The 14,001-nt window shown below is 38.8% G+C and overlaps 1 protein-coding gene across 5 annotated transcripts in view; it reads right to left on the bottom strand.

The window, feature by feature from the left end:
• The window catches only part of LOC109467990 (cGMP-dependent 3',5'-cyclic phosphodiesterase-like), a 69,887-nt gene that overhangs the window by 46,039 nt on the left and 9,847 nt on the right, over nucleotides 1-14,001 (bottom strand). For all 5 annotated transcript variants that reach the window (XM_019766178.1, XM_019766179.1, XM_019766182.1 and 2 more), the window contains exons 2-3: nucleotides 12,248-12,337; nucleotides 8,417-8,511 (exon numbers count right to left, since the gene is read on the bottom strand). In XM_019766178.1, the coding sequence (XP_019621737.1) occupies nucleotides 8,417-8,511; nucleotides 12,248-12,337 (185 nt within the window). The remainder of the gene's footprint in view (nucleotides 1-8,416; nucleotides 8,512-12,247; nucleotides 12,338-14,001) is intronic.

Below are 14,001 nucleotides of genomic sequence, written 5' to 3'. Positions count from 1 at the left end.
GTGCTAGATTTTTTTAGGTATCTCCGCAAAACATACATGATTGTATACTTCTCTTTGGCATTCTTTGACCTAATTCTTTCCTTTTGAAATATAAGATATATCTATTTTCTCCAACACAAGCTGTGAGCAAAATATGACAACTGTGGAAAGAACAGGGTGTTTCCCCAGCGGAAGGTTTTTTCCTCTTGGGAAACATATGCTCACCTTCTGGCATTGTTTGACCTAATTCTTACCTTGTTCCTGCAAGATATACCAATTTTCTCTGTCAATATGGTCATAACTTTTGCCTGTCTCTAACAGAGTAAAGACAGACAACCTAGTTGATTCATATCTACATTTATATTGTTTATAAGTAAATGTTTACAATTAAGGACAAACCCTTCAAATTTTGCAGAAGTAAATGTCCTGTTATAGCTGATTTCCAGACTGACAAATTCCTATGTCTACAGCGCATTTCAGGCACGTATATACATGTATCAGATTTAATGCTACAGTTAGTTTGACAAATCTGCAAACAGGTAAAACTTTCCTTCTCATGGGACACTGGCATGGAACACCTAACACACACTGCAGCTCTGTAATCTGTCACTGAGCCAAAAGGGAGTCGGCAAAGAAAGCAAGACAAATGGCAGCTGGTATTGTAGATCTCTTTAATGTGAAACGCTGCTAGGGGGAAAGTAGGATATACAACAAGTAGCAGCTGCGGGGTATAAGTTTTACATGGCAATGCTTTTACAGTACTGGGGAACTTCAGATGAGAAAATGGAATGAAAATTCTCCAAGCTTTCGGCATTTAATACCCAAGTTTACAGAATTGGTAAACCCAAGAAGGTTATAAAATCCTCCTTGATAACCCCTAGCATTTCAAAGTTATTCACAACACCATAGATTTCAAGCAAAAAGATTTTCATGCATCTTATCATCTTCAAAACTCTAGCACTGTCTAGTGATCCTGGGAATAGGAAGGCTTTTAAGGATCACTGCATAAAATGAGTGTTTAAAGCTTATCCTTCTCCATCACCCAATGCTAACGCCCCATTTTCTACCCTCATGCACTTTACAGCAGTCTTGTGACAGTTGTGTTATCAGGACCACTTTCATGGGATTCTTCCTCAAGCGAGGAATGCCCAAAGGTGTGATACAGCTGAGGAGAGGTGATATCCTCTGACGCAAATTGTACATTCATATGATAGAAAGAGATAGATACCTGTTCAAACGTAATACCTTTCAGCATTTTAATATCTTCTTTTGTACCAGCAAAGGGATTTGCATTACAGGTATTAAATAGAAGATGGTTTAGGATAAGTGCATAAGCTGCTAAAGCAATTCAAGTTCTCCTATTATATGCTATATTTTAGCAGGCAATCTTGATAAAAGGTAATTCTACAGCCATTGTCATACTAATATGTCACAGTGTCCTGTAGAGCTGATGACAGGGACTCGCATTCATGAAACCAGTCTTCCTTATCTGCAGTTACATTTAATGGAATCCGTTCCATGCACAAATTGGATCAGTTAGCAGACCATTAGGCTTGTAGCAAATGATGTCAAAAAGCCTGATAAATGCTTTAATAGCAGGATATGACGTAGTCTATAAAAGGGTGAGGTTTCATCAACACTTCAGGTCACTCAGGAGTGCAGCACATGGATGATGAACTGAAACTAGCACCTTATTCAGCCCTGTTGTCAGATCCTCTACAGATACCTTGACCATATTTGCACAACAAAGCTCATGATATCAAGCAATCATTAATGCCTATCATATCCATATGATCTATTAAGTTTAATTTGTCTGCCTTGGCAAAAGTTTGTCCTCTTCCAATGCAATGCAAGCACTTTCTAAACTAACTAACATTAACATTACAAAGTCATGCACATCTATACATCACAGAAGAACTAGTAGACATGCATACAGACATGCATACAAATCAAGTCATCTCCATTATATGATGAGTTGAGTTCAATAAACTGATCAGCATCTTGAGCCACAGCGTGCTTAAACTTCAAAGCAAGATTCTATGAATACATTACCTGGCGGCTTACCGGTATGAAACACAATCAAACACCGTGACTGTAATCCTATTTGACTGCGAACTTGACAAAGCTGCTTAAATTCTGCACCGGGTCCCGGATAAGCCCCAATTTAGAGTCAAAGGGCAAGAATAAATCATGCTATTTTCAGGCTGCTATACATGAAGTTATTCTGAAGTCTATTGAATCGAAAACATGGCTTTCCAACATCAATGCAATTATTCCTTGAACCCAAACCTTTGACATTTTTGTAGACTTTGAAATAAAACCTATGTGACAAGTATACATAGCTTTTCTACTACTAACCTTTGAGCTCATTATATAGTAATAGGTCATGTTAGTTTGGCAAGTTTGCAGACTGTGAAAGGTCTGCTAACATATAATTCATAATGTCTCATCTGAGACAAACCAAGAAAAAGTGAACTTGTGTTCAAGGGTGTAAGAAACTTAACATGAGAAGTTGCTAACATTTCTGTCATCCAAATTTTCTGAAAGGTAGGAGTGGGCATTAACAGTGCACACCCCAGTTCTTCCGCAATGGTTTTTCGTTGATAGTACGCAGTCAAACATTGATGAAGGGGTTTCGAGGCTTGAGTCCACATTTCTCATACTCTGCAACACTATGGAGGAAGTTTAAGCTATCATTTTCAACATAAGAAATTGGACTTACCCAAATTTTCCACTGTACAACTCCAGTTTTTGTTTAGGAATTCCTTGCACCATGGATAAACAAGTCAAAGAACTCGAGTATACACAGGGTTTGAGTCTTTCTGACTTCGTTTCTTCCCTCATTATTGCTGTATGATAGGTTTACATCAAGTTGGTAAGGGTAGTCTTATCGTGAATTCAGTACCTCCCTCCTCCATGATGATTGAGATTCCAGCAATGTCTGACTATCATTTTAAAGCCCAGCTTTATCAAAACTCCACATCCACCATATGCACCATTCTTCAATGTTTTTCTATCTAAGTTGGTGCAATCCTTCCTGACAACATCATTAGTATTCTTTGTTACATGCTGACCTCTGCTGTTCCAAACAATCTGGACAGAATCCTTACGGCTTGTGTGTAAGGGTGGTGCAGCATTACAATGAAGCACACCGTATCTCTACTATTAATCGTCGACTGGGGAAAAGCAGATCGTTCTTTTACATCGGGCAAGTCTCTGCACGCATTGTCCATTGGGATAGATTTAACACTAAGTCTTGACGTCAGGAGCTATGAATTTGATACACCTTTAATTCCACTCTTTTGTGTACCCTCCTGCCAATTAAAATTCTGCAGGGTGAGACGCAACGCAAAAACTGCTACAAGCATTCCAACACAGGTACGGCACAGGTGTTGAAAAGTGTAAACATTCATGAGGTAATCTTATAGTAATTGAACTTTGCAAATTTACTAACCAGTTTTTATCATATTAGGCAGGTCGTGGGAGGGGCAGTTTACCCAATGAAGCCATTTTTTAACCTGTAGCTGTCAACACTATACCACCGTGTCACCAATGAAATTTGGGGGGCTTAGACACCTAGAATAAAGCACCTGATGGTTGACAAGGGATTCAGAAATGAATGAACAGGAACAAGTAACTGTAGTGTACCTCACAGGACTCAAAATAACTGGCCAGGGTACATGACTGTGCACCTATATATATATATATGCTGATAGTAATTCAGTTTTAAAGTCATGTACAGTTATGTCAATGTGTGACACACATAGACCTACATGTACATTGTACCTCGTCATCTCACATATCTATATTACCAGTAAAGTCCTGAAATGCAAGGTCAAATAGGATACATAGACTCACTAAAAGGATAAATGTGTGTGAAAGGGACCAAAGCATTTTCTGGACAGTCTCCAAACTTAATGGTCCAGCCTTACGCCATTCTGCATTCCAGTCGTGATGACTGCTGTTTGTCATGCAGGTAAAAACCTCAGGACTGTCCATGCAACTCAACTTGTCCGCCACCGCCTACAGATTTTCACTTCCATTACAAAAGGTTACTCGACTATACCATAGGGAATGTAATCATCCAATTAGCTGAGGGAAAGACTGACCTCATGTTTCCCAACTGCAAAATTAGTGCACCTTCTGAGGCTACAAAACTGCTTACATGAGCCCAATTACCATGCATATGTAACCTAGCATTTATGTGTATTTTGAATCAATAACTAGGAAATGTCACTGTAATTTTTCCTGTGATTTCTTGACTACCCTAACGTTACAGATATTAATTTTTCCGATATACACACACTGATATCTAAATCTTATGGAGATAAACAAAATATTTTTAAAAATTATGTATGAAGACATTTTCATTGCAGACAGTACGTATATATATACTGTAACAGTAGAAACATGCTACAGCACAAGAACATATATAATTATTTATTAACATTACTTCACATAATTATATTAGCGAATATTGTACTGGCAACAGTATACCCTAACAATAACGGGGTTAATTATAAGTACATGCATGTACATCAGAATCCTTACCTGTAACACTACATACAATGTAGAAGGTGTAAATATCTTGACGCAATGTCCTATCCTCACCAGACCCATCAAATCATACATGATGGTACTCAGTGCAGAAGCTCCATTCGGTGTTCTCTCGACAAGACACTCTGCAGGATGCCAATCAATTCCCATTTGCCGAATCGTTCAAGGGTACCAACCAAGGACACCCTTCACACGTACGACATTAAGTATCATCGATTAACTAACTTTACATTAAAAATTGCGGCAGTGGCTGTGAAAGCTGGCTGCAGCAGCACAATTAGGAAAAGTGCCAGGGAAGAAACGTGGGATCGATGGATTTTGCTCTTACCTGGTGGCATGGAGGCTGAGTAAATGTAATGATGATGTGAATCATATCGAACGCCAAGTTCTAGATACTGTACAACTCCTTGGACATGGAGGGAATCCCAGGAAACACACAGTAGGGAGTAAGATGGCAAGCAAGGCAGAGCTGGTCAGAGGATATTTGTCTAAAAATGTTTGATGCCTACATGTATCAGGTTGTCATCAAGTAGTGCGAAAACCAAGTCTGCACTACAAATTTCAATGGCTCCATAACTACAGTCACCAAATTGTTTCTGAAAGCTTCCCTTGACATATTGACTTCAGTATGAGCTCACTGATCACACAGGTCAATATTCTGTGGGAGAGTGAGTTCAACTTGAAAATGTACAATCGGCCACAGTTCAACTTCCCATAGTACCTTGAAATTTAATACCGGTACAAAATATGCCGATAGCCAACTTACCATCACTGGATTCTCCTTGAAAATGACACAGCTCTGCAGCCTTATATCTTTACATGACAAGCATAGTGAATAATCGCATCCTAGGGACATGGAGAGCAAATTAGACACGAGTATGATCCTGGTCCTAGATTTGCTAGTCAATTAGATTTGGATAACACCAAGCTGTGAACATGCCACTCACCTAACTTATATGTTCCATAATATGTAATCATGGAAGTGGCACCTAGCCAGCACAAGGTTAGGTAAATGTGTATGTGGCTTTTCTGCATAATACCGCATAACAGGAGAACTCTACAACATGTATCAAAACTTGCACACGTCTCTAAAATACATCAATTTTGTCGTCTGGAATAACTCCCAGGGGCTTTTACAGCAAACATTACCATGATTACACAAGAGCTTTCTAAATTGACAAATTGTTTTGTGGGCGTACACTGAACTCCTCAGCAACAGGGGTCCATGGTTGTTCTGAAGTGATAAACAGGTAAGGAAAGGGCTTTTGAGACAGAGCTTTTAGACATTATCCCTGAGCGGGTAATATACTTTGAAAGGTTCTTCGTTTAGAGGGTTTATGATGCATTGCACTGGATAGCAGTTTGTGCATTATGATGATTGAATCCTTTTGCTTCTCAGAAAATGTAAGACATGCGTTGATGTCAGTATGTGCCCTTTATATGACGCTTTATATGACGCTACTGATGATACAACTTGCCATACATAAAGATAATATATAATTATTATTTTCTGTTCGTTCTTTAAAAGACTATGTTTCCTTTCTGATCAGCTTGCTTACTTAACAGAGACAAAATATTTTGATACAGTACCTGGAAAGTCATCCTCTTCCGAAATTGACTGAGACTGTATAAGAATTCTGTACTTTGCTGAAACTAGTGACAACTTCAGGATGAGACAAAGCAAGAGGTAAAGAGAGGCCCAAAAGAGAACAACATGCACTGAAACAACAATAAACACACACTAAAAGGCCAGTGTGGTTTACAGAAACATGTACAGTGTGTACTGTTTGTTCTAGGCGATTCCAGAATACTTTGTATAGTGTGTAAAAGGAAAGCCGGTTGTCCTCCAGTGAGGGGGGAGTGTAAACAAAGGAACAGACTTAAGCTTGCCACAGCCTTTGAAAAGTTCTCTGGTTGCCAAGGGCAAAATGTTGTCTTTATTACATGTCGTAAATCCCACTGTAATGGGTGTAGAAGTCCTGAACTAAGGTCATGGGTAAATGGCCTAAGTTCAGTGCTATGCAGCACTGCCGTCGATCACTAGGTACGTAGATAGGTTTGCACATTGCAGATAAGGATGTATCCTATTTTTCTTCAACCCACCAGTCCGGAGGCAATTTGTTTCCATGAAAAATCCAAAGAGGGACGGAAGAACATTTATCTTGGGCTCACAGTTCCTGAGAAATACAATATATTCTAGAAATGGTAGCTAGCGCTCAAAGATAAAAATGGACCCCTGAAGGCTTTAATAGACTTACAAGAGAATATTTGGCCATACTGAGGTGCTATCGGTTTTCAATGTTACAGTGGTACTAAAGCAAAATATAATCTCTTATCCAGTTATTCTGGTGCCTTGGATTAAAATCATTCTTGGTTGAACCCTATCCATAATCAATAGATCCTTAATTAGACCATTTTTCCTAGCTGTTACTGTGTATGATGATGTTACTATGTATCTAAAGCAATAACTTGGCTAACTATTCCCAATGTTTCCTCCAATGCACATGTACATTATATTCCAATATCCTATACTGGATGAAGACAACAGGAAAACTTAATAATCAATACAGAACTGTATAGAAAATAGGTAAGATTCATCTACCTTATAGTAATCTGAATCTCCCCTCTCAAAAGATTTTACATCAATTCCACGACGGACTGCTATCGATTAGGTTATCAGCCAAATCACCGCTGGACGGAGAATTTATCGATTTTGAATTACTTCCTTTCAACCTGCACTTGGCAGTGAATTCTCTTGGATCCCAACTGGCTGATAGGACTGTTCTACTAGTGTGATCGTTCAAAGTGGTGGTTGGAAAGTGCACATCCCTTCCATTCACTGAAAATTTCTGACAGCATACCTAATACATTTGTAATCCTTTAATTTCAACTGCTTACCCCTTAAGACTGAAGTAATTTCAACAGGTTGGTAAGACATACATGTAGGATATATGGATTTTCCTCTTACATAACATGTAGTAATTCTCTCTACGCAGCAGGTGAGAATCACTGCTGGTAGTGTAAAAAAAAATCCCTGTATCTTACCTCTTAAGAGTTATATGTACAAGAAGTAAATGGTATGCAAATGAAGTACTCAGCATAACTAAAAAGATGTCACTTGTACATGATTGCACATTAGTATATGGTAACATAATAAAAAAAAACAAATGCATATGGTAAGATACGCTGTGATTACTAATTCAAATAAAAACACAAGCAAATTCCAGTTTACCTGGTATATTTGTACTTTGTACCTTCTGTCTGGCAGCACCCAATGACAATAGAACTACATTTGATGACAGACAGCATCAGGGCTGTGGCATAATGGCTATTGTACATCAAATTCACACCTATCAGCAAGAACTGTCACAACTATATGTTACACCAGTATCAATCTGGGTGTGTCCAATTTTGTACAAATGCCAATACTGCTCAGGGAGCTGCTTCTTTCACAACATAAGAAGACTTTGTCCAAATTTGGATTCACTGCTAACTGAAGTGTATATCTCAATTTGTTGTAGGACAAGGTAAAGCTTGTTTATACTTCTGAATCTGTTATACTTATAGATTACCAATAGTTGCCCTAGCACTTTACAGCCAAATACTTGTACAAACAAACAACTCTAATACAAAAGATGACCAAAGTTTAATTCTCACCTGACGGTCACTTGATGTTTTCTTGGACTTAACAACTATTTTTAGGCAGCTAAATAAAACAGGCGCTGCACCTTGTATACCAGCTCCAAATAATGAGCTGCCTTGATATCCATCCTTTGCTTCATTTGATTCTTGCAACTTTTGTGTCATCCTTTCCTTCAATTTATTTCTCCAACACTAAAATATCCCTGCTTATTTCAGTTTGATTTTAGTGAATACTTACTGAATGATGCCCTCAGCAGGAAGCACCGGTAGTGTGTTACCATGGCAACGCAACTGTCTGGAATCCAAGTCTAGCAGGTAGACGGCTTTGGAGTGCTGTGCAAACAACAAAGACAAATGACAAAGATTACAACATAGGTATTCAAACTTCCCTTTTCCCAAAAGAAAATAGGCAATTTTTTATACACAACTTGAAAACTTTGAGGGAGTGAGAACTTTCTGCCCCCCCCCTCCATCTACTTGTCAATCATTTGCATTGCTGCACTTATTCATTGTGTAAAGATTCTGACCAAACAAAATACCACGACACGTATCTTCACTCACTCAGTAACTCTCTGGGCTTTGGTTAGAATTCAGATTAAGTAAGATGAAAAATAGGGAACAGAACACGGAGGGCTATAACCTTCATTGCTATCCACAGAAATACTTCAACTGCCACAAACTAAGTCCCTAAATTTGTTCTACTCTTTTATGGCCACATATTTTCTAGTTATCTTTCCAAGTAGGGGTAGCTTAAAACCACATTTTGAGCGATATCAATCGGTGGGATCAGAGCATCCACTCTAATGACAGCACTTCCTTCAGCACCAGGGACAGGCCCATTACTAGGAGGTGTACAGTAATACCCTCGGTGGACTTAACCTACATCATTTCCAGCAAATGAGCTGACAGGTCGGCAAGAAATCAATAGGCATCCGTTCTGTACTCGGGCACACTTGATGAAAGGCTGACAAAGGTCAAGCACTTACACATGCTGATAGGTAACAAATCAACTGGATGGATGTGTCTATTTGGACTGGTGCAAGGCATCATAATGTGTTATCTGTAACTCTTTAAGAGATGGAGTACTCTGGTAAAAGGTTATGACAATTTTTGTTAAATATCAAGGAGGAAAAGGCACTTAGATTATAGCCTATTTCATTAGTTAAATGTTCATGGCACAACAATTGGAAACTACCTGCACCAGACAAATTTTCCATGCACTACTCAGATTTCAACAAGTATGGGTCATACTATAAACTTTTCAAAAACTATTATTACCATTATGGGGTAGACGGTAAGTAAGGTGATAGCAAATAAAAATCCACATACAGCTACATTTCTACACGTACATTTAAATCCAGCATATGGACCAGCACAGGTTAGGTGCAGGCATACATCAGAAATACCTGCACAGCCCCAATTTTACCTGGCAGTGCACTAACCTGCATATGCACCCAGTATAGCCCTGAAAGATCTTGTATGTAATTCGTTTAACTATTAGGATGCACCACGTTGAGTTATACTGCACAGATGAGTACCATAAAACTTCAGATAATACAGCTCCAACAGCAACACCCCACAACATGATATATGATGCAATAACATAAGAAACTTGGTGCAGGCATAAGGCTAGAATCAGGGGAGACGTTATATTATTCACCATATAAATCCTCCATCACTTTGCCTAGTAAAGTTCAGCAGGTGCCTGTGAAGAACCCGAGGTTTTGACAGCACACAAAGCTGCAAGTCACAACTGCGCCATCCCCTGATGTTCAACCTTTCAGCAGGAGTTATACGCATTTGGAAACAGTTCACACAGAAGCCTGTGCTTTGCCATGCTTTGCATACATCAATACGACATGTGAGAATACTTGGTGTGACAGTGAATAGCAAGGGTACAGGGAAAATGATTGGCGAGTTTTACGGAGGTGAAAAGTGCAAGCTGACAGTATACCCGATAGGATACTGCCTTTTACCAACAAAGTCCCTAAAGTCTCCAGGTATACAAACTCAGCCCAAGAGCATTAGAAAGTCTAACAAACACAGTAGTATGCAGTATAACCTCTTTACCTCGGACTAACAGTAAGACTCTGAATGCAGGCCTGACCATTGACAGTGACGACCATTGGCAGGAAGAGCTGTTGCTGTGCACTGCAGAAGCCTCATATTGTAAAGCAAAGTGCCATAATCCCTGCAGAACTGGACTGGGACCTCCCAAACATCTACCAACTGATACTTACCGGATTTCTGTATGTAACAGCAGGATTGGGGGATGCTCCACAAAGCCACCACTGCTGGTAATCTGGTGAGATTGGGCTTAGGGGTGTGTCTGCCAGATCTTTCTATGATCCCGTAAGGACAGGTCGGCTGGCCAAATATGGGCAAAAGTATCCTTCAACTTCATCAAATGAAATCCCTTGACACATCCTCAGTAACGCCCAATCACAGTCTTCCAGACATAGCAGTGTTGCTTTCAAGAGCAAGGGCAAACCCATGGACTGTCTTGTCAACCATCTTCCCTGTTACTTAACATATACATGATTTCAGCACATAAGGAACTGTTTTTCCTTAACGAAAAAGAGAATGAGAATTATATTATACAAATTTGAATTTGGATGTCTCACAAGTGCCTTAAACATGCAGCTACAATGCATTTGGAGTGGATTTTGACTGGAAAGGGGACTTACTGTTATTACTAGGACTATGAAATAAAGGGTTATATATCACAGATTAAGATTCACAATGTTCATCTTTCTGTGATACACATGTATGAGGTTGAATGTTGTTTATCACAAATCTCAAATGGGTATCATGGGTTTGTATATATGAGAATCAATGAATAGAATGAAACATACCAAAATAACTAAAAGTATTTAATTATTTATCATACTACAGGCTATACAGATGCAGTAGGTGAGCTGATATCCCATAGACATAATCATAGTCAGTCCCTAAATTAATAGCCCCCACTAGACATGGGGATGACAATGACAAAGCTGTGTACGTTATATCCAATTACCTGGGTCATTAGCAAAGAGACAACAAGAATTATAACATCAATCATTCTTACTGCAGTCAAATTCGCTTAATCATTATTTGTTACTCATTTGCACACAATCATGAAGATTTTGCTTCTAAAACTGACTACAGGTAATAAGGAGTTGAAAAGAGGAGATGGAAATACCACGTGACATGCTACAATGGCAGATATTACATGAATATGATACATGCACATCTGGTAGAAATCTAAGCATCGATTACTGCCTATGGTATCCATGACATAATGGTTAGATTTGTCATTGACTTGATTTGGCCATGGTCAAATCAGGTAATTAATGGACAACAGGGGACCAGCCACTCCAAAATTAGTCTCCGGACCTAATAAAATTTACACCTAATAAATTATTACCAAGCCCAACACACTCTGTCATTCTTGCACATGCCTGAAAGGTAACCAGCAGGTAGCATTGCTGATGATAGCATTGCTAATCCTGTTGTAACGCACAAGACATGTAGACTCTGTTACATAAAATCACATTGACTTTCTAAATTCTAGTGCCAATCTAACCTTGTCTAGCAATAAATGTAACTGCTATCATATCAAAACTGTATCAGTCCTGTCTCCCTGCAGTGTGTACTGCAGTTGCAAGAGGGCATCAGATAACGCACTGAATGTCGACTGTTGCAAGAATCCAGCATGTATCATGATGTGACCATTTGCTCAATAGAGCTACATGTAAGTTCTGGTTGGCCCTGATTTATGCTAGATGTGTTAAGGGTGAAGGACAAGACTGATCATAGACTACACTACACCGAGCACAGTTTTAAAACATGAAAAAGTAAAAGGAAAAATTAAGGTACAATATATCAACACATGATGTACTGATGACCTACCACATTTGGGATGATTAGAGCTAAGTTCTGGTTGGACCTGATGCTAGATGTGTTAAGGGTGAAGGACAAAAATGATCATAGACTACACTAAGTACAGTTTTAAAACATGAAATATCATAAAAGTAGATGGAAAAATGAAGATAATATACGTTGACATGATGTAGTGATGACCTACCACATTTGGGATGATAGTCCCGATGGCGTCCTCCACCGCTCTCCTCAGCCCATCAAGGTCAATCACACCACTTAGCTGCAGAAGGGCATCCTGGGAAATAGCAGCAAAGATTCTGATTAGGACTAGACGTTACTGTAAATCGCTTTAACTTTGCTGGGACTTAATTTTATGGTAGGTGTGTCCACAGCATTTCAAGTTTGCAGTTGAGATATCCATACTGACACAATGCAAGACACAGAACATGTTAATTTGCAGATGAAGTTTGTGTTGAAAGCTCTCTGTGAAAAACTTTGTTCAACATAAGGCCACAAATATTTCACAATTTACAGTCGATTGGAGTTAAGGAGGCATGAAATGATTGCAATTGTAAGGAAAAGGCACCTCTCCTCTCATTGGCAGTGCTGTTAACGTATTCATATCACACATGCCCTGCTGGCCGACTCTCTCTGCGGCTTGTTATTCAACCCCCAGTAATGGAGATCACCATCAGTATTCCTAACTGTATGTCTATGACCTTTGATATTTGCCAGACCTCTTTAACTGTGTCCAAATTGCTTGTCAATGTTCTCAGTTTGTATTGAAGTGACTGCTATTTGCCACCAGTTATTATTTAACATAGGAACACAGGCCTGCATACAAATAACTACACACTACGATATGTTTTGTTACCAGCAGCACTCTTTAGTTCTTAAAAACTACCCCTAATAACTGTTGTATTCTTCAAAAACGTATGAAAAGATAATCTATCATACCAATATCATTTTAATATATTCATGTTCTGGTAATTTAAGACTGATACTTGAATGTTAGCACAAGCTGGTCCATTCATTTTTACAACAATCGTGGTATAGGGAACCAACTGACAACCTTGACACATTAACCAATGTGACGCTTTCTTGCTGGTCCCTTTAGATAATTTTACCCATTGGCACAGGCATTAAGAATCCTGGCTACAGTGACCACCTGCCCACATAGATCAGATTTTATCAGTCCCCTGAATGGTCTACTTGGCCAGTTTTGACTGTATCTACCATCAGGTAATGTATTACATGGTGTTGGTTTAAATCCTGCTGGATTAAGATTCAGCTGCCTGGTCAAAAACATCAACCTCAAATGCCAGAAATAGATTACCTGTGCATTTTTTCTCCTTTGAAGATTATAACATGGTTTAACGATCCTTGGCCATAACCCTATCAAAGAGACAAGTTAAAATTCGTGACATTCTAAGTAGATATTATCAAAGTGCACACAAAGCCAGCATACTCAATCACAACCTTGAGTTACCTGCTGTTGGCTGGAGGGATACTGATGATTCAAAATATATATTTTGACATATCAACATTGATAAATATAAATGCGATGTGTATGTGTCACACATGTTATCATCTTGTTGCTCCTTTTTTCCCTCTTTCCATTTCCAAATATTCCACAAGCAGGCCTTCCTGAACCATTTCTAAAGCTGTAGTGCTAAAAGATAAATATTAACAGGTGGACGTCATAAATCACCACTTGTATATTGTCACATTAAACATTCAAAGGCATAACTTCCTGCATAAACCACTATTAAATAGAATACAAATAACATTCACCTCTAATGGCACTTTGGGTAAATGCTAAATTGGATGGGTAAATGCTAAATTGGATTCAGTAATGTGTGATTTAGTACCTTAAATAAAAGCAAGTACATGTATGCATGAGCTATTGAGCTGGTAAAGCCATTTACCTTTCCGTAGCAGGTAGTATATACAGGTTTT

Source organism: Branchiostoma belcheri, unplaced genomic scaffold (genome assembly GCF_001625305.1).
Source record: "Branchiostoma belcheri isolate BF01 breed outbred unplaced genomic scaffold, Haploidv18h27 scaffold19, whole genome shotgun sequence".
NCBI lineage: Eukaryota > Metazoa > Chordata > Leptocardii > Amphioxiformes > Branchiostomatidae > Branchiostoma > Branchiostoma belcheri.
Note: the sequence above shows the minus strand (reverse complement) of the source record. Positions and strands in the feature narration are given on the sequence as shown.